This window comes from Prionailurus bengalensis, chromosome D3 (genome assembly GCF_016509475.1).
Source record: "Prionailurus bengalensis isolate Pbe53 chromosome D3, Fcat_Pben_1.1_paternal_pri, whole genome shotgun sequence".
Classification (NCBI taxonomy): Eukaryota; Metazoa; Chordata; class Mammalia; order Carnivora; family Felidae; genus Prionailurus; species Prionailurus bengalensis.
In genome coordinates, this window is record NC_057356.1 from 33,525,995 (window position 1) to 33,551,158 (window position 25,164).

Genomic DNA, 25,164 nt, shown 5'->3' on the forward strand with positions numbered 1-25,164 from the left:
GCACATTCAGCACATTTTTACATATTCATCTCTTGACTGGCAGAAAATTAGAATATCTCCAAAGCTCTGCTGCTACAGACAAGGATGATGAATGTTATGACTCAAGTCCCCATGTAGACCTGTTGCAAAAATTTCTCTGGACTTCATAACTCAGAATGTGTCTGCCAAGTCAGAGACTGAGACGTACTTACGTACTGACTTCCAGGAAGGCTGTACCAATTTCACGCTATTACTGTAATATTGTTTCCCCTCGGAAAAAAACTCAAACTCAATATTATGGAAATATATACATATATATACACATACATATATATACACACATATGTATGTATATATACGTATACATATATATACACACATATATATGCTTATGTATTTATAAATAAATATATAATTTATATAAACATATATATAAATTATATATTTACTTATGTTATATATAATTATATATTATATATGTTTATATACTTATTTATAAACATATTATATATGTTTATATATATATTTGAGATATATATATATACATATATATATATATATATATAGATATATATATAGATTTGAGAGAGAGAGAACACGGGGGAGAGGGGCAGAGGCAGAGAGAGAGAATATCCCAATCAGGCTCCATGCTCATGCTCAGTGCAGAGCCTGACATGGAGCCTGATCTCCTGACACTGGGATCGTGACCTGTAGTGAAATGGAGTCAGAAGCTCAACCAATTGAGCCATCCAGGCACCCCAATATTATAGATTTCATAATTTTTGCTAATATGATGGGTGTAAGGGGTGCCTGGGTGGCTCAGTCGGTTGAGAGTCCAACTTCAGTTCAGGCCATATCTCACAGTTTGTGAGTTCAAGCCCCGCATCGGGCTCTGTGCTGACAGCTCAGAGCCTGGAGCCTGATTTGGATTCTGTGTCTCCCTCTCTCTCTGCCCCTCCCCTGCTCTCTCTCTCTCTCAAAAATAAATAAATTAAAAAAAAATTTTTTAAATGTGATGGGTGTAAAATGTTAACCCATTTTTGGTTTCACTCTAATGACTTAAATAATCTCTTTCCACTTTTAGTTTCTCTGTATAAATATATTGCCCTCTCAAGTTTTCCCTTGTAAGACCTATGTAGATGTTTTGTTCACTTCTCTCTTGGTTCAGTGGTCTTCTTGTTGATGTTCAGGCATTCTTTGTCTATTGAAATATTAATCTCAGTAATGTCATGTCTAATCTTAGATGTCCCAGCTAATCATCTGTCTGTGAATTCTATTTATAGTGGTGTCTATTGAATTTTCTATTTTAATGTAGTCAAACTCATCTTTATTTATTTATTTATTTATTTACTTAATTTATTTATCTTTATTTATTTTTATAGCTTATATTTTGGGTCTTATGTTAGAGGCAATCTCCATGGAAATCCAAAGCACAGAGTTATTCTTCCATATTTTCATCTATTGACTTTAGAATGTTATCTTTCACATTTAGGTCTTTATTTACTGGAAGATCATCTTTATGACAGGGATTCAGTATTATTTTTATTATTTTTTTATTGAAGTCAATTTTTCACCTGCTAGATAGATAGCCTATTCTTCTTCTCTTGGCTTGTGGGGTCAACTTTGACATTCATCAAGCTCATATGAGGAAATTAGTTTGGTTTTTTTTTTTTTCTGAACTCTATGTGGTATTCCATTTGACTTTTCTTCCTTTCTGTAAGGGAACTAAGTTTCTGTTTGTTTTCTTTTAACTTCCGGGTTTAGAGCATACCTTAATTGTCTGGTAGGACAAATAAACCTCACCCATTTTTTATCTCAAAATTTCAAAATTGGCCTGGCAATTCTGAGGTTTTTGTTCTTCCAAATACATTTTTAAATAAGTTTTTTGAGTTCTTCAAAAATTATTTTCTTATATATTTTGGAATATGTTTGTTGATGGCCTGAAAGTTTCTCTCTCTTCTCAGACTGGTTTTCAAGACTATCAACTGATTGAATCAGCCCTGCCCAAATTATCAAGGATAATATCCTTACTTAAAGTCAGTTGATTATGGACTTCAATCATATCTCTAAATTCATGACAACGTCTAGATTAGTGTTAGATTAAAAAACTGGGGACTATAGTCCAGCCAAATTGATACATTGGCAAAACCATTTACAATACAGTTTTGGTTGCTAATTTAGGTTGTATCTTGTTTTCTATTTGATTATTGTTAATATAAAGGAACTATATTGATTTTTATATGATGATCTAAATCATTTTCTGAATCCTTGTATTCTAATAGTTGGTCTGTGGCTTCACTTTGGCATTCTATATTGATTATATCATCTACAAATAGTTTCATTTGCTCATATTGTCTGCAAATAATTGTAGTTATTACAATTCTTCATTCTTTTTCTTATCTTATAACGTTGGCCTATGCACCCAGTGATATGTTAAGTGGTGGCAAGGATAGCAAGTGTCCTTGATCATTCTCTGACATTAATGTATGTCTAAAATTCCACCACAAGTAGATGGCTTGTTTTAGCTGTGGTGTAATACCTTCATCATATTAAGGATATTTCCTTCTATTCCTAGTTTATTGAGTGTTACTTTCTTTTATCATAAATAGAATTTGACTTTATGAATGCTTCTTCTGCATCCATTTAGAAAGTTATATCAGCCCACTGGTGTGTGACTTACACATATGCATTTGTTAATGTTAAATACTTGTGTCTCTGTGAGAAATAAACCCTAGCTCATTATTATTTTCTTAGTATAGTTGACACAAAATGTTTATTAGTTTCAGGTGTACAACATAGTGATTCAGTTTTTCTCTGTGTTCAAGTGTAGCTACCATCTGTCACCATGCAATGCTATAATATATATCATTGACTATATTCCTTATGCCGTACCTTTTATTCCCATGACTTATTTATTCCATAACTAGAAGTCTGTATCTTTCACTCCCTTTGATCCATTTTGCCCGTCCCTTTACCCCTCTCCCTCGAAAGCCACGTTTGTTTTTGTATTACAGGTCTCTTTTAACCCCTAGCTTAATGTGATGTATTCTATTTTTACTCTGCTAATTCAGTTGGTTAGCAAATATCTTTTTTTAATAATTTGTGTCTATGTTCATAGGTAAAACTGGCTTCAAATTCCTTTTTATTTTCTAGCCTTGTTTTATTTTGAATTTAAAGTTACTCTAACTTTGTAAAATATTTTGGGCAACTTCCCTTCTTTTCCTATTTTCCGAAACTACTTTGATAAGATAGTTTTTTTTCCCCCCTTAACTTTGGCAGAGCTCTCTTATAATACTTTCTGGGCCAGGGGCTATTTGTGGTCCATTTTGTGGTAATTTGTCATATAATAAGTAGGAAAGCATCGTTCTTTCACATTGGATTTTTAATCAATGTTAATTGTACAATTTTACAAAGGGAAGAAAATACCTTTAGCTTTAAACTAAGAATTAAGAGAGTAATTATTACACTTGACACACTTCTGGGTGTGTCTATATAATAGATTCGGCAGAAACAGAATCCACGTGGAATGCTGCAAAGGTCAGAGTGAGTGTGTTGCATCTGAAGCGCCCTCACCGTCTCTGTGTTTCTTACCTTCTAGGACATACGGGCCGGTTATTAAAGTCTCTGTGCTTCACCAGTCTTTCCTTCCTGTTGCTTCACATCATTTTCCACATCACGTTGGCCAGCCTGGAAGCTCAACATCGTATCGGACCTGGTTACAACTGTGAGTGTTATGGTGATTTTTTTCTTCATATTATGTATGAATAAAGCTGTGTGCTGTAATGCTTATAGAAATCTGTACAACAATTACATCATGAAATCCACAATCATTTGTGGTCATTTGGCAATCCTGTATGAGAAATACATATAAGGAAACTGTCATGGAAAATTACAAGTAAATTACTTAATGAATGTTCAACAAAAATTAGGTATTTGGGCCCTATTTGTATGTAAGACATTATTACTGGGCTTAATCTAAAAAAAAATCAAGATATATATATATATATATATATATATATATACACACACACACACACACACACACACACACACACGTGTATGTATATATATGAATACATGCATATATGTATATATGTATATATACACACGTACATACATACACATGCACATATATATACACACACACATACACACACATATATATGGTGACTATATATGTATACATATATATATGTATATGTACATATATAGTCCCTGGAGCATATGGTACAGCTAGTGAGGCAAGACATATACAGTTTCTAACATGATTAACATGAGTACAGAAATTGAATAACTTATGACTGTGACCTCAGTCCTGTTCTACTATTCTACCTCTATACTATTCTACAGTATAATGTAAGATTTCATATAACTTTATGGGAAAAATGTAATGACACAGAGTTTCTTTTTTTTAACTGGGAGTATTTTATTGCTACTCACAGGGAAATAGTATGTTTGTATGCATTATATTTTGAAGTTATGATCTGAGAAAGTCAACATATATATTCTTCATCTAGGTGACATCATCTTTCCAAAAGTGACGTGCTATCAGATAATTTGACTTCAGTTTTTATAGGATGTGTGACTGTCATTTGAAAAAACAGAAGCATTTCAAGTAGATGGAATACATTCCACCTGTTTTAAGTTAGGCCTAAAGAAACCCTGAGATATTTGAAAAAGATTATAATAACTGTTTTAAATTGTCAGTTTTTCTTTGAGGAACCTATTTGTAGGTTTTCAACTTCCTGATTTTTCATAAAGGCAAGCACAAGTGATATGAAGTAAACCTATCTTTCCTGTCAAATAAAAAAAAAGGTCAAAATTCTTCATGAATCAAAGACTGTTAACATAAATATAGTGAGATATTCTTTAGCAAAATTCATATTTATAAATTATTCAGTATCCTTCACCATCTAACGTTTAGGAATCTACAGTTTACAGATCTAAAGTTAGTATTCATTTTGGCCATTTTATTGAATTCAAAATTCATTGGATACCAATGCCTATCAAAATGGTTTTGATTAAAAATCTATGATTGAAGATATAGTTCTTGTTTTTCAAATTGAGATATAATTCATATAGTACAAATTTCACCTATGTAAGGAATATAGTTCAGTGGTTTTTGGAGTGTGCAGCCATCCCCGCTATCTGATTCCAGAAAATTTTCATCACCCCAAAGAGAACCACCCCGTGCATGCAACAGTTATTTCTCGTTCCCTTTTCACCCAGCCCTAATTTAATTTCTGCCTCTGTTAGGTTTACCTGTTCTAGAAATTTCATCAAAGAACTATGTGATATGTAACCTGTTGTGTCTGGCTTTTCTCACATAGCATGATGATCTCAAGGTTCATCCATGTTGTAGCATGTATTGCTGTTTTGTTCCTTTTCGTGGATGAAGATTATTCCACTGTTAACATGGATTGTTAACAATGTTGTTTTGCTGTTTGGTAAAAGTCAGCTCATTATTCAAAACTTGAAGAAATAAAGTGTTTAAATCATGACACTTTAGTTCCTTTAGTTATGCTATAATGATAAAAAGCATTTATTACGTTTGGCCAGGTTCAGATCTTTTTGGACTTAGGAGAAATGTCAGAAGCTGTATTTTCTCATGTGTTTCCATCACAAATCCTTTGGAGATTTCTTAAGAAGGCATTCGTAGGATCATAAGGAAGGTTGTCTGAATAAAAGACTGTTTCATGAATAATGAGTTGTCTGTCACTGGAAGTATTTAATCACAGGATATATTACAACTTATCAGATTTTAAAATTTTGAGTTTATAAATATCTTGCCCATTTCTACTGAGCGATATTGTGGAAACAACTGTACCGGAGGGTGTCTAGATTAGGAAATGCACTTCATCATTTCTTCTGACCCAGAGTCTAGGTATTTCTGGGGTTTTTTTTTAGATCAAAATGATGATTTGCCACAATTCTACAAAAGTCAAAACACAAATGTAATATGAAATGTTAAAACAGTATTCCCCTTTCCACATTTATAAATGTATTTACTCTATGCATGGCCTCCCTTATGAGGTAGACACAGAGACAGACAGACAGGAAGACATACAGACTTACACACACACATACACATGGAAATTTGTTCCTCCCTTGTCTCCTCCTTCCCAGGCAAGGATCCAAATTGCCTGGATCCTGTGGATGGGCCCTGCATTAATGCCATGAGAAGTCCACACTTCTCAGTGGTGAAGGTATGGAGGCCATCTTCGGTGTATTCAAAGCTGGCCTCTTGACATAGCATTCTGTACAACTCAACCTTGAGTTAGGTCTGCCTTTACTAACCTCACATCCTAAATATTTGGGCTTGTAGATACCAAGATATTTCCATGTGTCTGTCAGAGATATTTTTATTCATGCACAATTACCTTCTGCTGTCATTGTTCGCTGCAGTGTAACTGGAATATGTCCTGGTCTCACATCCTGCCTTCCCTTCCTTTTTTGACATCTCCATACAAAAGCTCTATTCTGTTCCACAGAGAGCCGATATAATGGAGGTCATAACAGTAAATTTTATTTCTACCACGTTAAATTCTAATGTGAAGTTTGTCCCTACAAAAGTTAATATTGCAATTTGCAGTTGCAGTATTTTTGATGAGGTCACCAACAGAGAAGGGATGCGCTAAAGACTGCGTTAGAAAAAGGAATTTGAACTCTTTGCTTTCAGTCATAAGCCCCTTGAAAGTGAGTTTACAGAAATCATAAATTTCTTCTGAAAAACGAGTGATGCATGTAACAGTGTTGGCTCATCGGGTGTTACAGAGTTTTTTGGTCCAGTTTCGTGTGTAGCATTTAAAAGCAATACATTCTTGAAAAGGGATAAAAGGGACAGGCAAACAAACTTCAGAGCTTTGCAAACTAGGTTAGTCCAAAATTGACACAGACCAGGTTTTCAGCCTCGAGCATTTTTTAATGATCAAGTTATATAAACTCCAGAAAATACTGTTAGAGTGGGTAATGGAAACACTGACTTTTAATTTAGAGTTGACTTCACTTCAGTAATGTTATTGTTCCTTGACCATTTGGAGTTTCGATTACACCATCAGAGTTGTAAACACAAACCCAGCTAGTTTGATATCCCACATTTGAAGGGTAGCCCTTTTTTTGGCATCTGTAGACCCAAAGCAGCAAAATTTCAAACAAAAAGACACAACGTGTCTTGGCCAGCATTGCTGTGCATTTTGAATGCTTTCTCTCTGCTCAAGACATTGGTAAATGAAAATGCAATAGCCCACACAGGTCAGATTTCCCAATCATATTCAAATTCAAGACCACCATGTGCTCATTTATATGTGTTTAATTTTGTTTTCCTACCTATTCCTTTCCCCATTTGAAACTCATATACTCTTACCCTCATTATAGCAAAAGCTCCCAGGATCCCTCAGGAATCTAAGACACATGTCTGGGGGACAACAGTAGCATTTATAAATATTGAGTCATTGAAAGTTCTCGTTCCCCTAGAGCCCTGTGAATATTAACTGGCAGTAGTAAAGAGTTTTTCAAACCAGCCTATTTAGTTTCTGACTAGCTGGCAGGTTTGTTAAAGGTGCCATTGTGCAGACCTGAAACGTAACCCCCACACCCCCTCTTTCTCTCTCTTTCTTCATTTCCAAAATGGTGCTTATAGGTAAGTGAGGAAATCTATGGGGCAGGGGTGGGGGAACCCGTGTAAATTTTCCTCAAACATGTGTTGTGCCGCTTACTAAAATATTTTCATTCCATCAAACCTATATTATTTAAATAAATGTAAACCCGGTTTCAATTATGTCATTACAGATTCCATAGAAGTAGTCTGTTTGACTCACTGGTGGATGTGTGGCAACATTAGTGACATTTCAAGGCCAGTCTGGCTTCTTGTGCGGTGCTAAAGCGCGTTATTGATTGGAAGGACCTTTTGAGTTTGAAACTCCGAAGGAGAAATCGGTGGTGATAATAGGTGCTATTTGTAGAGCGTCTACTAACTGGTAGGCCCCAAGGATCATTACGTTCCCTTTCTAATTAGTGATTCCTTTTTCTTGTCACAGATGAGCCCGGATATCCTTAAGTAGGGCACTCCATACTCATGGCCCTGGTCCGTTCTCTGAGCAAATCTTTAGGGTAGGTTAGGGTCTGCAGATGGCCAGCTGTGCATTGCCTATGGGCACCCCCTGAAGAGTTGAGTGGGAGCTGCCATCCACTCCAGGCTCTGAGAGCCAGGCTGGAGTAAGCCGGATGCAGGGGATCATTTTATTGCCACAAAGAGGCAGTCTGCTGGCCAAGCCTTGCCCCGGTGGGGCTGTGCCTTTTATGAGCCATCTGCCCCAAGATGGTGCCTTTCTTTTGTATACATGCGGTGTCTGTCTGCTGGTGGCGCTGAGGTAGGGATGAGGCTAATGATGGATGAGACAGGGGTGAGGAGTGAGGGTAGCATTGAGCGTGACGGTGAAGAAATGAGCAAGTGAGTCATCCACGCTGCCACACGTCTGAACTGGGATCTGAGCACTGACCTGTCTGGCTTTCCACTTTCTTTCCTTCTTTTTTTTTTTCCCCCCTTAACGTGTATATATTTACTTGGGGAGGGCAGGGGTAGAGAGAAGGAGAGAGAGAATCCCAAACAGGCTTCATGCCGCCAACACAGAGCCCGATGTGGGGCTCAAACTCGGGAACTGTGAGATCGTGGCCTGAGCCAAAGCCAAGAGTTGGACGCTTAACCGACTGAGCCACCCAGGTGCCCCAACCATCTTTCCTTCTATTTGGGGAACTCCTGATTCCCCATCTATTTAGGATTGTGTCCTCCATTGCACTTTCTAGGACTTTGGAGTAGTCTAGTTTCAAAGGATTTACATATGTTTCTGGTATGTCCTCATAATATTTCCTTTGCTTTATTAGATTGCAGCATTCAGTTAGAGTCTTTCCTCCTGAATGACAGAGGATCAGATCAACTGCTTTCTCCCTCTTTTGGGGCAGAGTGGGGGAGCATCTAGAGTTCTGATTTTCCACACTAAGAGCACGGGAAACTAGGCCTAGAAGCCCATTGACCAAGAGGTTATTATAGGCCTTAATAGTACTTTATCCTGATGCTCGACTATCCCAAAACATGAGGGTCTCCGTGCTGAGACCCAATATATGAAACATTAACATGGGACAAGAACACTGAGGGACAGATGTGGGCCTGGCAGTTCGGCATCTCATCGGATGGGGTGGGTGCATGGAGTGAGCCATTCTTATAGACATTCTGATTTCTGGTGCCAATGCTGACTTCGCTCTTGCCACATGTAGACAGAATCATGCTCATCGTTAATCGTGCTAATTGGAGACAGACCCTTAGATTTGCAGTCATCTGATGAGTCCATCCTTGTAGAAGTAACCTCTATGGATAGTCTTTATTTTTTACATTTCACACAGTACTATGGAGGAAAGAGTGAATATTTATGAAGTGGGAGGGAAAATATGTAAAAGGAAACTATCCCTACACTTGCTTTACGAGTAATTTTTGAAGTTACTTTCTGTTGCTTGCTTTCTTTATGTAATTCTTTTTTTTTTTTAATGTTTATTCATCTTTGAGAGACAGAGAGAGAGAGAGAGCATGAGCGGGGAAGGGGCAGAGGGAGGGAGACACAGAATCGGAAGCAGGCTCCAGGCTCCGAGCTGTCAGCACAGAGCCTGACACGGGGCTCGAACCCGCGAACTGGGAGATCATGACCTGAGCCGAAGTCAGACGCTCAACTGACTGAGCCACCCAGGCGCCCCTCTGCTGCTTGCTTTCTTATTGAAGTTAGCCTGGAGTCGCCAACAGGTGACATCGGGAAGAGCCTTGATTCTCCTCCTTCTTCTCTCCCCTGACACCTTTGTGAATCGACAAACTGCCCCTCAATACAACAGTTAAAAAAAAAAAAACAACTCTGGACCAAGTTCCCTGGTCATTTGTGCCAGGATGAGGGTACTGGTCTAATTTTCTCTTAACTAAAATAGTCTAAAAGCGTCTGGATTGTACGTATACCTTACGATTGCATTTATTGTAAGTGCAGTTAGCCTTAGGTGTTATTTCCTTCAGTCCCTGGTAATTGAGGCAGCTTGCTTTTTCCATCCCCCGACACGCTTAGGCACGTGCCAGCCTGTGATAGAGCCTGGTGCTCGTCACTGTGGGCAAGGAAGGCTGTTCCAGTCTAAGACTAATTTATGATCCGTACTCTCTGGATGGGAAGCATTGCTGAAAGAGAACTCTAGCAACCTGAGATTTGATGGCTTCTACTTTCTTGGAATAACAAATGCATTCAGTTTTTACTGCCAAAAGCCAGAATTCTCCAGGCGAGAGGAAGGATTGAGAGGGTAGCACCATGTGGGAGAGAAACCCCATCAGGATGAGAATCTCTTAGGCCAGTACCTTGTTGATACCCTGATTTCTCTTGGACTAATAGTCATGCAGTGACGTTTGGTTTACGTAGTGTTTTTCAAATAGAATATTCGTTTTATTGTGAGAAATATTTGGCATGAGAATTGTGTATACTATTCACTACTGGAGCAGAGGCGGGATCTTATGTGATGGTAGGTAAGTTACTCATCTCTGTGTTTCAGCGTCCTTGCTTGTAAATGTCTGCCATCTCAAGGCCTGTTTGTGGCGGTTGAGTTAATACAGGCAATGCCCTTAGAACAGTGCCCAGCCCATAGCAAGTGCTCATTAGGTATAAGCTATTATTACTGTTGTCACTATCATTAGATAATGATAGCACAGCTATCATGTAGCACAGCTACAAGGTGACAGAAATTTCTCAGAACTGAATCCCACCTCCAAATTATACACAGTCACACGGATGCACCTTCGAAATTATGAAATGTGTGAAACTTACATGGTACCAAATAATTCTGTATTCCAATCTTTATCTTAATTGCCTACTAATTCTGTTACATTTGGATTGATGCAACTCTACCCTGTGTGGTCGAAATCATGGCTAATAGGGTGAAATGGTGCTGATTGGAAGGTGGTGTCAATGACATGTGTCTTTAGTGACCCTCCAGCCTCCTTCAGTACTGTTTTTTCCCCTTTTCTTCAAGAGCACCTCCCCCGTTGAGAGATCCCTGCCCCATGGCTGTACTGCTGGGTCTGGCCTGGACTCGTGAATACATCAGAGCCCTCTCCTCATTCCTTCCCTGCCCTGAAGCTTGTCACCCACCCCATGCCCTCCAGCATAGAGGGATAAATACTAACATATTCACTGTACTACCTTTTCTATGTTACAGAATTTTAGACAAGGCAAAGGCTGAAAATGTTAGGAAGAGAAGTGCTAACTTTTGTTTTGTTTTGGAAAACTAAACGAGCACTTAACTCATATTATCCCACTTAATTCCTCCTATGTCTCTTAAAACATAGTGGCTCTCGCTCCCATGGATGTGAGGACTAGAGGTGAAGAGTGTCTTCCGTTAGGTCACTCAATTAGTGGCAGAACCAGAATTCAAACTGAGGTCTTTCGGACTCCACAGACCACATCATTTCTAATGTGCTGTGCAGCCTTACAAGTGTGTGGGGAAAACTTTATGGAGAAATGGGGCTTTGGCTAATTAGATTTTGAAAGATAGATAAGACTAGGACGCACACTTTTTGGAGGATCTGTTGAGGGAGAGGATAATTAATCAATCGCACTTACTCTAGGTAAAGCATTAATGGTTGGTAGTATGTTTTACTTGGTAAATATTGGTGTTTAAGAATATCTTCACCCCCAAAAGCGAACAATGTGGACTCTACAGAGGCTTCCTGGTTGGGCGTTTCCTGGATGTACGTTTGCCACAGGGAATGCGTACTTCCTGGTCCTTCCGGGTCTACTGTCCCTGTCTGCCTCACCTCCTGTGGATCCTCTATCAGCTTGCTAACAATGGAGGCCTTCTGGTCTGTGAGCGGTTTTAATCTGTATTTATCAAGCCTAGAAAATTGGAGTTTAGTTTTGTTTTTTCCTGAAGAGGTAAATCAGTCAATAAATCAAGATTATGTGGGCTGCGTTTCGGTGCACGGACATCTACTTCCCTGAAATGTGAATCTCTGAGATCCTGGGTCCTGAGGCAGTTTCCAGAATGACACATAATACCGTCTGATCTTTTCTTTTGAAGACAACAGTCTTTCAAATATTTGAAGGCATCTGTGATATCGCATCTAAGTATTTGTTCCAGGTCCATCCTGAGTCCCTCCCCTGTGCTGTCTGCTCAGCTGGTCAGCGTCTTGTGTGGCTGATCGGATAAGAAAGCGTCAATGTCTTATCAGGTGGGGAAACTGTGGTTTCAGTTTCCAGAAACTGATAACAGACCTCACAGGGCTGTGACTTTCCTTGTTCTCGAAACTGTCCTTTTTTCCCATCAGCTAAACTTATGGGTCTGTCATGGATTGTATATTTGCCATGTAGATCTTTTTTCACCTAAGATATCAGATCTATTTCTTGTGAATCCAACTTCTAATCCCCTTGAGGCAGATGTGCCCCCATCCTTGACTTGGGATTTTGATTCTCCTTGAGTAGAACTCTTTCCTTACCATGCAGCATCCTCCTCTTATCCCTAAATGAAGTAAAATGTGTGTATCTCCTGGCACGCCAGTAAGTCTTATTTTCTTCACTCTTGCTTTGGCCTCACCGTATCTCACACCCAGCTGCTTCTTCATCTTTTTTTTTAAATTTTTTTTTTCTAACGTTTATTTATTTTTGGGACAGAGAGAGACAGAGCATGAACGGGGGAGGGGCAGAGAGAGAGGGAGACACAGAATCGGAAACAGGCTCCAGGCTCTGAGCCATCAGCCCAGAGCCTGACGCGGGGCTCGAACTCACGGACTGCGAGATCGTGACCTGGCTGAAGTCGGACGCTTAACCGACTGCACCACCCAGGCGCCCCTTCATCTTATTTTTAAAATAACATCTTTTTATCCCTTTCTAAGTTCTAAGTTTTGCTCTAAATCAGTATTGGTAACAGCTTTAATGTACAACTGCCCCTTATGGGCCAGGCATAGTTTTTGTGTAATAATCTCAATATCGCATAGTTCTGCAAGGTACTTACTGTTTTACTCACTTGCGGTTAAAGAGACTGAACAGCAACAGAAGAGATAGGTTCTGATTGGTTAAAAAGTGACAAATGTGACTTGCAGGCTCACAAGGATGGCGTTGGCTCCCTGGGGCCCATGGTGTGTGTGCGCACGCGCACGCACCACAGGTCAATTGTGCCTCTCTAAGGAGAGGGAGGGGAAGAGCTACAGACAAGGCAGAAAGATGACCTCACCAACTTTACTTCTCCCGTCTCCATGGGTGTCCTTTCTGCCCCCCCACTGGCCAGTCCTGCAAGCTTCCAATTCCCCATCTGTACCTTTGCTGTGGTTGTTCCCCTGGGAGAGTCTTCTTACCCACACCTCCCATCCCATTCCTCCTCCGCTGGGCCCACCCTTCAGTGCTGAGCACCTGCTCCAGGAGACCTGGCCTACTGGGTCACGTGCCCTTCTGCTCCCTGAAAGCTCTGCGCATCGTCCATTGATCTTCTTGTGCTGATTATAATCACTGATTGTGTATATATCCTCCCATTAGCATGTGATCAAATTGAGGGTAGGGACCATCACATTTTGTTTATTTTTGTGACCTGAGTGCCTACCACAGTGCCCCGTGTGTAGTATATGGCCCGGAAAGTGTTCGAAGAGCAAAGAAATGAGTTAAGAGCAGGGAAAAAAGGAAATGAAAATGTGACAAAGATGAGAGGGGACGACTGTCTTGTTTTGTCACCAATTTTCAGGGGACTCCTCCCCATCGAGGTCTTTCGTTAAACCTTTGAGGAGAGCAGCTGTCCCGTACGATGTCCCCTCTCCACCAGGAACTTGCTCCGCTCTCTCTGTCCCCTATGTGCCTCCTGAAGATCTGACCCTGGTAGTCGTTGCCATTCCCTCCTTTCAGTTCAGGCGGAAATAGAATGATCCATTCACGCGACGGCTTTTGCTTCTTTTTAAAAACTATATCCTGGGGCTCCTGGGTGGCGCAGTCGGTTAAGCGTCCGACTTCAGCCAGGTCACGATCTCGCGGTCCGTGAGTTCGAGCCCCGCGTCGGGCTCTGGGCTGATGGCTCAGAGCCTGGAGCCTGTTTCCGATTCTGTGTCTCCCTCTCTCTCTGCCCCTCCCCCGTTCATGCTCTGTCTCTCTCTGTCCCAAAAATAAATAAACGTTGAAAAAAAAATTAAAAAAAAATAATTAGGGAGGGAAGAGAAGTCCGCCAAGGATAATAGACATGCCATTCTCCTCCAGCTCATTGCTCCCGCTCCGTGCCCACCGGTCCTTGCTGTGAGATAAATCACAGGGCAGGAAGTTTAAAATGATTTGGGATCGATTGTGTTTGCTTAAATAACAATTTCCCTAGCCTCAGTTTCATGATGCAGCATTTCTAGTGTAAATTATTTACCATAAAAGCACTAAGGCAAGTCTGTGTGGTATGGGAATAAACTTAACCTCAAAGTGATAGACAACATAAAGCTATCAGTGTATGTTTTGAAACTCATGGTATAATGGAAGGATATTTCAAGGGCATAGAACAAGCAGCAAAATTGGGCCAGATATAGTCATGACATTCCAGAAGATATTAATCGTGTGGATGTAAGTTCACTTATTCTTCAGACTTACAAAGTGATCTATGTCTTAGGGCTGAGGTATGTGGGTTCATAAATGAATACCATTTCTTCTTATAAACAGAAGTTTAGATTCAGAAAATCCCTCTTGATTTCACATGTTAAAAGTATATTTCAAGGATGCAGAATATCAGCAGAGAAGTTGTTAATATAATTTCTCTCTTATGTTCATTTTTAGAGGCATCAAAAACATTTCCTGACGTCTCTATTGTAGGTTATGGGCATATATAGATTATTACTATCAAAGATACTACTGTAAAATATATAATAACACTTATCGACAGATGTTTTGCATATTGTTTACCATTTATTTTCTGATAAAAGCATTTGCTTTGCAAATATGTGCATCACATTGATAATTAGGCTTCAAATACTCTTGTTTCGTTACTTTGCATTGTTATTTAGTGATAATCTGTAGGTTTAAGGGAACAATCATTCTCAAAGGGCCCCAAACCATTGTTCAGTAGCAATGCTGTGGAGTAAGATGCGATGGCTGATTTCCAAAAATCCCCATGTGATGATTGCATCTGCCCCACTGCCAACAGGTCACAAAACCCAAGGCAGTCATGACATATAAACCACATGAATCAAATCAGGATACAGCACGCACAGATTTCCTTCTTTTTATTTTTGCAGTATCAGAATTTCCTAATTGAGAAATTTGAAACAATGTTACATTGAAATTATAATAATGACAACCATGATATCTTGCCTTGTCAATTTTGAAAATATTTTCCATAAAGTTGAAACCACAACAACCACAAAGAAAATTAGTTCAAAAAATTTTTTTTTAGTGTTCATTTTTGACAGAGACAGAGTGTGAGCAGGGGTGGGGCAGAGAGAGAGGGAGACACAGAATCCGAAGCAGGTTCCAGGCTCTGAACTGTCAGCGCAGAGCCTGACGTGCTCGAACTCATGAGCTGTGAGATCATGACCTGAGCTGAAGTCAGACGCTTAACCAACTGAGCCACCCGGGTGCCCCAAAGAAAATTAGTTTTAAATAATTCAGGTTATTTATAATTCCACGATCCTGTCATGTATTAATTTATTTGCTAAGTGTTTATGAAATCCCTGCTGTGTGTGTTCCTTCTGTTAGGTGCTTCTGATACAGCAGTAAATAGACACCACAGGCCCTCCTGCCCTTACAGACATTCCAGTCTACAAGTAAATGGCAAAAGCAGACAAATAAATGAATGACAGTAATAGCCTGGTGTAGGCACTAGTGTATGGCATAAGCTATACAAAGAACGATAGAAATATACATAGTACTTACCTCCTTTGGCCTGGGTGGGAGACTCCCTCGAGGACGTGATGCTGAAACAAAAACCCGAAGGCTGAGTATAATCCCTTCAATCTGTGTCCCTGTGATGGATATCAAACCTGGGTCACCTTGATGGAAATCAGAATTTTTTTTTTTTGCTATGTGTTGTGTTTCCACATTTCTATATAGTCTTTATAAATATTTCACCTCTGGCATAATCTTTCTTCATCGTGATACATAAGAGTGTCCCAAAGTTTTCCTTGGGTGGTTTTGATTTTTGCTGTTCAGTATCGTTGGTGAGCAGTTACACATGAGCAGTTGGTGATCAACTGTTGTTGGTGAGCAAATCTGTTGTTTATTTCCTGAGGATAAGTTTCCAAGCGTGGATTTCTTAGGTCAAAGAGTTTAAATATTATTATTCCTCTTCTTATACTGTAGCATATTGCTTATCAACATACTTGTAAAGCTTTTGGAATGCCACCTGTAAACATAAATAAATGATGAATAGAAGGAAGATTGGATTGATGGATAGATAGGCAAATAAGTGAGTAGAGAGAGAGAGAGAGGGAGAGAGAGAGAAATTTAAGACTGTCTCATAAACTTTGAAGTCTTGGGACCCCTGAAAGCCTCAGAGAAATCCTCACTCACAGCTTCGTTCTGACATAGAAATGGCCAAGGAACACATAAAAAAATGCTTAGCAGTAGTCATTAGGGCCATACAAATCATACCCACAATGAGATACCACCTTGCAAACACTAGGATGCCTATAATAAAAATGTTAAGACAATAACAAGCATTGGCGAGGCTGTGGATAAATTGGAACCCTCATACATTACTATTACAAGTATAAATGGTGCAGCCACTTTGGAACTCAGTTTTGTGGTTCCTTAAAGTATTAAACAGAATGACGTGGTGATCTGGCAATTCCACTTCTAGGTAGATGCTCAAAAGAATTGAAAGCAGGCGTTCAGATACTTATATGTGAATGTTCATGGCAGCATTATCCATGATAGCCAATGATGAAACAAAACCCAAATGTCCATCAAAGGGTGAATGGATAAACCCAATGTGGGGAGGGGCAACAGGGAATAAGTATTTAATGAGTGTGGGGTGTTCTTTTGGGGTGATGAAAATGTTTTAAAACTAGAGAGAAGTGAGGTTTTCATAACAATGTGAATGTACTAAAGGCTACTGAATTGTTTACTTCCAGATACTTAACCCTATGTATATGAATTTCATCTCCGCAAAGGAGAAAAATAATAAAGAAGTGTACCATAGTCACTGAAGTCTCATCAGCATTTGAAGAAAGCATTTTTGCTGCCCTAGTCAGTGTTAAATAACCCAATGCTTTTTCTTCTTCTTCTTTTTTTTAAATGTTTTACTCATTTATTTTGAGAGAGAGAGAGTGCAAGAAGGGGAGGGGCAGAGAGAGGGAGAGAGAGAATCCCGAGTAGGCTCTACGTTGCCAGCACAGAGCCTGATGTGGGGTTCAAACTCACAAACCGTGACATCATGACCTGAGCCGAAAACAAGAGTCGGTCACTTGACCTACTGAGCGACCCAGGTGCCCCTAAACCAATGCTTTTTCTAAAAATAATTATTGGTAAAAACAAACATTTCCCCATATGTTTACTATTTATTTTTGTGGAATAGTATTGCTCATATTATTGTTCATATTATTCTCTGTAAATATATTTTACAAGTTTGATTTTTAAAATTGATTTTTGTGGGGCACCTGGGTGGCTCAGTCGGTTAAGCGTCTGACTTTTGATTTCGGCTCAGGTCATGATCTCATGGTTCGTGAGTTCAAGCCCCACATGGAGCTCTGTGCTGGCAGCACGGAGCCTGCTTGAGATTCTCTCTCTTTCTGCCTCTCTCTCTGACCCTCCCCCACTCATACTGTCTCTGTCTCTCTAAAAATAAATAAACTTAAAGAAAATTTTAAATAAAATAAAATTGATTTTTGTTAGGGTGGTTCAGTCGGTAGAGTGACTCTTGGTTTTGGCTCAGATCACGATCTTGCGGTTCATGAGACTGAGCCCCACGTTGGGGCTCTGTTCTGTCCCCTCTGTGCTTGGGATTTTCTGTCTCCCTGTCTCTCAAAATAAATAAATAAACATTTTTTTTAAATCCTAATTTTGGTTAACTTTCATTACATTGAGTTTTTTCATTTTAATAATTGCAATCCATTTCTCCTAGCTTTTCTTATCGCTTCAATGCTGTAAATTTACAGAGCTGATATTTATTGTACTCGACTTTTTAATTTTTTTACGTGTTAAACTAGATGCAAGTCTTTAATTCCTCTGGAGTTTACTGTGCATAGAAACCTTGGAGAATGGATTCCGCCCTCCCGCCCCAAATGGATAGTAGGTTTCCCATCACTGTTGATTAAATAGTCCTTTCTTTGATACCAATAGGTGAGCTTTGCTCATGCACAAGGCACTCTTCTCCGAGGCCTGGTGGAAAGGTGGCTTCTTCAGTATCCTGTAGGAGTTCATTTCATTAATATATCTGCCTCTCCTGCTGCTTCTCTTTCTCCTGCTTTCCGCTCCCCATCCCATGTTTCTTTTTATTGTGAAACTTGAAATTCTATTTGGAGGAGATTCTGAATAAGCCTGAAAAACTGAAATGCTAGTAGAAAATGTAGATTCCCCCAAATGCAGATGACCATACCCTGAATTAGCAACTATTGATATGCTCAGGAACCTTCATGTCCAAGTCAGACATCAACTATGTGTGTTTCAATACCAAACCATAAAATTGAGAAAGAGCTTCTGGGAAGGATAAGATTATACCCTATATTTTCAGACTCAGCTCGCCTTTAATGTATAGATGTTTTTATCTGTCATCCTTCCATGAATTACATCATTATGAGTAAATACATCTATTTGGGGGAGACAGAAGATAAAGGTAGAAAAGAAATTAAACTTTTTTCTTCTTAGTGTTATCTAGTATAGCCAGTTAATGCGGAAAACCATCTTTGACTTTTTCCAGATGTTATGCATCTGGTCAAGATCTCGACTTTAAATTTGATATGTCTCTGGTGCAATTCTTCAGTTACCTAGGCAGAGGTACAGAAATGTTGCTTTCAGTTTTATAGAGTAAATGCTACTATTTTAAGAGCTATCCAATGTCTCAGTAAACTGGTTCTTTCTGAAGCTATTTCTACTTAATCTTGATTGGAGGAACATTCACGAGAGTGTTTATAGCCCCAGAGCCGAGTCTAAAATTTTCGAGTCCACAACATGATAGAGGGGTGTGCATTTCTTGATTGAATGGAGCTTTCATGGTTGTTACAACAAATAGCTATCAGCTCAGAGGGCAAAGTAACCCCTTATGTAGCTAACATGTACTCATAGAATGTGGTCACTAGAAAGGACCCTTCCATTTAAAGAGGTTCAACCACCAGCACATCCTTGGGATGGAATTATGAGTCCCAAAATTGCAGTGAGAGAGCATCTCCGGGTGAGTCCTGGAAATGTGTCGGTGGAGGAAAGAAAAGTAGAAGGAAAGGTAGAAAGAGGAAGGGTGATGTAGCATAGCTGTATGAAGCACAAAAGTCTGGTTCTTCTGCCATCATAACTGCCGAGACTGCATGAAGATCAACCGTGAATCCCAAGGAGAGGAGCAATGAGTGAATGAATCCTGTGTGCAGCTCCTGGACCCCCAGTCTTTACATGTCTCCACTCACTCAATGAAAAAGTTGAGAATGTGTTGGGAGAGAATGCCAGTTGTCAGGAGGAAGCTATGGGGAGCATAAAAAGGGCAGTGAGTCCCAGGGAGAAGCTGTGGGCTGGCAGGGGGGAGATGCCAATCAACAGACAGGCAGAGGGGCAATGGTTGGGTATTTGACCTACCGCACCTACACACGGATATAGTTTCCTCAGCAGAAGCAGCCCTCCCATTGCAATCCACCAGCCTTGGGCAGGGCCAGGTGGGTGGACTCCCTGTCTAAGAAGATGAGAAGGGCTTGAATCTTTGTGGGAGAAATGAGATAAAAGACACAGGTATCACACACACACACACACACACACACACACACACACACACACACATACACAAGCCTGGGATGTCATTCTTTCTCACTCCTTTTGAGACTCTGTCATTGAACAGAGCATGTGGAAAGAATTCTAACTCAGTTGCAATTTGGGGAATCAGTATAAGCGCACAGTGTAAAGAGCTTGTTGTCTTGCTAAGGGAGTTGATTATAGTCTTTGGTCATAGGTTCTTGGACAAAAAAAAATGTGAGTTGTGAGAATCAGGGTGCATACCTGGATGGCTTTTCATGCAGCCCAAACAGTGAGGGGTCTCACCTGAAATTCTGTTAAGTCCTTCAGGGAAAGCCAATGCTGGTTTTGGGTTGTGAGATGTTTTCATTACTGGATCTTTAGGGAAAGTCCTTGTTTCTGTTTCTTTGTTATTCATTTCAGATTATTTCCTCTCCGACATAGGAGCCATCCGGCCATATTGACTTTTACATTTAAGGTTGGATAAGTGTGGCCTTATATCACTCGTAAAAAAATCCTTCTCCACTGAACTCAAATTCCCTTTGTGGAGTTAGATCCCCAGCAGTGTAAGTAGAGAGTACAAAAATGCCTTAAGAGGATCCCTGGAATCACCTTCTAAACGGCATTTACCCTCCTGGGAATTGTATTCTATATGTGCCACCTCCTTTTTTAATGTCTATATCCAGAGAATAATGGGCTTCTCTATCCAATGGAATGTATAGTTTATCCCATCCAACCTTTTCACTTCAAGGATAACCAAACAGAGACACAGTATTTATGTGACTTTCCCAAGGTCACTGAGAGCTAATTGCAAAGATCATAATAGGGTACCTAGTCCAATGCTCATATAATAATGTTTCTGAGAAAATTGTGAATATCATTTTAAAATTAGGGTTGGGGCACTTTTTCTGGTCTGAGTTGTCAATTCAGGGCGAAATAAATGCACACGCAGTTGATTTATGAAAACCAAATAAAAATAGATGTTTACCATAAAGTTAGAAAATTCATTGTTTTGCAGCCACAGCCATGTAATTATTAATACCCGATTGCTTCTTGATGTTAATGAAGGTGTTTCAATATACTGGGTCTATATGGGGCACCTGGGTGGCTCAGTCGGTTAAGTGTCCGACTTCAGCTCAGGTCATGATCTCACGGTCCGTGAGTTCGAGCCCTGCGTAGGGCTCTGTGCTGACAGCTTAGAGCCTGGAGCCTGTTTCAGATTCTGTGTCTCCCTCTCTCTCTCTGCCCCTCCTCTGTTCATGCTCTATCTCTCTCTGTCTCAAAAATAAATAAACGTTAAAAAAAATAAAAAAAAATATACTGGGTCTATGAAAGATGTTTTTAGGGCTGGAAATGCTACACTTTATGTTTTTAATTACTTTTTAGAGTTTGAAGGTAAGCAATAGTATAAAGACAACCTTTTAGGCTAGAGAATTCTTTTTTTGTTTTGTTTTTGTTTTTTTGTTTTTAATTTTTTTTAATGTTTATTTATTTTTGAGAGAGAGAGACAGAGACAGCGACAGAAACAGAGACAGACCATGAGTAGGGGAGGGGCAGAGAGAGAGAGGGAGACACAGAATCCAAAGCAGGCTACAGGCTCTGAGCTGTTAGCACAGAGCCGGATGTGGGGCTCAAACTCACAAGCTGTGAGATCATGACCTGAGCTGAAGTCAGATGCTTAACCAACTGAGCCACCCAGGCACCCCTAGGCTAGAGAATTCTTACTTCTATTGTAGAGTCTGGCTTCCGTGTTTCTTGCAAGAGATCTTCGGAATCAGGCATATAAGAACTTTTGCTTTTTGCTGTCATGTAGCTAAACCTTTTAAAGCTATATTTAAAGCATTTTAAGTGAATTCTGCAGCATTAAAACCAGTGTTAATATTTAAAGTACAGATGAATATTGGCTGGTCATTTAAAAAATTTCCTAATTTCTTTTTTTTTTTTAATTTTTTTTTTCAACATTTATTTATTTTTGGGACAGAGAGAGAGACAGAGCATGAACAGGGGAGGGGCAGAGAGAGAGGGAGACACAGAATCGGAAACAGGCTCCAGGCTCTGAGCCATCAGCCCAGAGCCTGACGCGGGGCTCGAACTCACGGACCGCGAGATGGTGACCTGGCTGAAGTCGGACGCTTAACCGACTGCGCCACCCAGGCGCCCCCAAAATTTCCTAATTTCAATAAAAAAATGAAAAGCACAACTGCATTCCTGTAAGATCATGCTCAGAGCCTTGTGATCTCAGTTATTCCAAAGCTGATAAAAGGCTTGATTTACTTCAATTTGATCATTTTTTTTACTTTCACAAATATTAAAATGTTAGTATCCATATATATAAGAAACTCCAGATTCTCTGAAACTAGAAATATGGCATCTTTAACAGTTTCAGTACTTATGACACAGAGACATTTCTTTATTTCTAAGTACCTAGATACAATAGGTATGATAAAGACTTACTGATACATTCTGTGATGAGATTAAAATGTATGTCTTGTATTTATTTATTATGTCTTGACTTTATTGAAGGTATGTCGAATAATATTTTACTTAAAAGAAATATTGATGCTTGTTATATTAGAGCTGTAATTTAAACCGGAGGCTCTTAACTAAGTCTAAAAGTCTTCTGACTCTCCGCCCTTGGACAGGTCACTGTTCCTCAGCAGATTTTGTGATTTCATGAAATGGAAGCGTGGTGGTAGAAACATACGAACTGATTAGAAATCTTGCAGAAGGTGTTGGTATGCACAGGTGTTGTTTAACAAAGCGCAATGCAGAGTTGTCTTAAAACACTTTAAGAATTAACATGTTGTATTTGGGTGAATGTGTTACCTCATGTCAACCATGCCTGCAATAGATTATCTTTATATGATGTTCTGACATATTGGCAATGAACTTGGCCATGTGACATTTCCCTCAGCCCAAACAATTAAGTGATCCAAAACTCGAGACTTTAAAATTCTGACTTTAGATAAAATAATCCTAAAATAAAAGTAAGATGTGAAGTTTTTGATGAGGTCTTTATGAAATCACTGACCCTTTCTATTAATTCAGATGCAGGTGAGCATACCATTTTACCATGAAGATTTTGCAAACAAGAAAAAACCAAATACATTTTCCATTTAAAACAGCTTTTTGAGTCACCAGTTCATATTTTAAAATTTGCATTAATCGGCTATTGAAAAGCAACAAGAGGCATCTCCTTAATATGACTGAATAATTAACCTATTTTTTTGTTGACAAATATAGTCAGCGTCTTTGTGCTACAGTTACAGGTGGACATTATCATCAACAGTATGTGGCATTTATTTTACTCTTGAAACTATTATTTTTCTTTTTTTTTTTTTTTTTTTTTTAATTTTTTTTTCAACGTTTATTTATTTTTGGGACAGAGAGAGACAGAGCATGAATGGGGGAGGGGCAGAGAGAGAGGGAGACACAGAATCGGAAGCAGGCTCCAGGCTCTGAGCCATCAGCCCAGAGCCTGACGCGGGGCTCGAACTCACGGACCGCGAGATCGTGACCTGGCTGAAGTCGGACGCTTAACCGACTGCGCCACCCAGGCACCCCAAAACTATTATTTTTCTTGACAGTGAGTCATAGCAGTAAACATTCTCAATAATGATGTAATTTTTGTAAAAATTTACTATGCTTCAGTAACTATGCCAGTAAACTTTATGCTCAATAAGCTACAATTCTCACAGAGTTGGTATTTTTATTTATGTTTTAAAGTCAGAGTGACCAAATTTATTCCCTAGAATATGTCTACAGTTTTATGGCCTTAAGACTTATTTTAAATGATAGGCTGCCTGAAGTACATGCATGCATTTCTGGAAAAAGTAGGCTTTTTGTTTCCATTAGGGTGAAACCAAGGTGTTATTCCAAGGACGTTGGGATTGGCTAAGAATCCTGAAGCTGATAAGACTTATCAGTTGGAAACTCTTTCCCAGGAGGCCAACTCATTCAAGGCCTTATATCTGATTCCAGGAAATAATGGTGGATGTCTAATTTAAATAAACAGAGAGAGGATGTCCCTGTCCCACCCCAAGAATGTCAGAGTCATGGCAAGCACAGCCTGAAGCTAGTCATTCACCCAATAAATATTTATTATCACACCCACAATGTATTAGATACAGTTCCAGATGCCAGGGATAAAGTCGCTTCAAAATAACAACAAAAATGGAAACCCTTGCCCTTGAGGAGCAGACACTCTGTAATGTGGAAGACATATAAATAAGCAAGCTTCATAACATTCTGATGGCAATAAATGCTAAGAAGAAAATTAATCCAAGAAGGTAGAAATGAAATATTGACGTCAGCCATGCTTGAAGTTTTAGATAGGGAGGTCACAGAAACACACAAAGTGGAAACATGAAAAAATACAACAGCAATTTTCCTCATGCATCACTTCTATTTTCGGATGAGTTGGCATCCAAAGCACACACTCTATGGAGTTGTTTATAGAGCTGAAATGTTAAGTAGCTGGAAGGAAACATGAAAACACAAGCATTTCTGTTCTAGTGACCGTATCCACATCCTTCCCACCTCAGGATCCCAGATAACAGGTAACTGAGAGTCTCCTATGGTTTCCCTCTCTCTGTTTTTATCTTATTTTTCCTTCCCTTCCCCTATGTTCATCTGTTTTGTTTCTTAAATTCCACACATGAGTGAAATCATATGATTTTTGTCTTTCTCTGACTGACTTATTTCACGTAGCGTCATACCCTCTAGTTCCATCCACATTGTTGCAAATGGCTAAATGAGTGATGGGCATTGAGGAGGGCACTTGTTCGGATTGTTGCCCTGGGTGTTGTGTGTAAGTGATGAATCACTGGATTCTACTCCCAAAACCAATACTACGCTGATGTTAACTAACTTGAATTTAAATAAGTAAGTAAAAAAAAACCCAAAAAACAAAACAAGAAACAGATAACTGATAGGAAACATGAGACAGAATTAAATAATTTCTGTCAGGCATCTCACAGGCCTCCAGGCCTCCTCAGGGGACATTTCTCTGTCCCCTCTCTCCTGCTAGAGCCCAGCATCACTCCTGCCACCCCGAGGCCCCGTTGTCAGTGGAGATGAAGGTGATCATGTCTGAATGTAATTTGGACTTGATTTCTAGAAAGTCTTTTTCTGTTTGAACTTGCATATTTCAATTCCGCCGTGAAATACAACATAAGGAAGGACACATGTTCTTCTAGAACTTCAAGGTAAAAGCACACACTCATGTTCGTTTCAGCTCTGCTTCACTTCCTCTTTCTCTTTTTCCCTTTCTCTTCTCCTTTCTCATCTTCCTTTC

General features: G+C 39.5%; 1 protein-coding gene across 1 annotated transcript in view; it reads left to right on the forward strand.

Moving 5' to 3' along the window:
* PIEZO2 (piezo type mechanosensitive ion channel component 2) overlaps positions 1-25,164 on the forward strand; it is a 487,982-nt gene that overhangs the window by 157,618 nt on the left and 305,200 nt on the right. Inside the window, 1 exon segment of the mRNA XM_043558273.1 lies at positions 3,578-3,703. Coding sequence (XP_043414208.1) covers positions 3,578-3,703 — 126 coding nt within the window.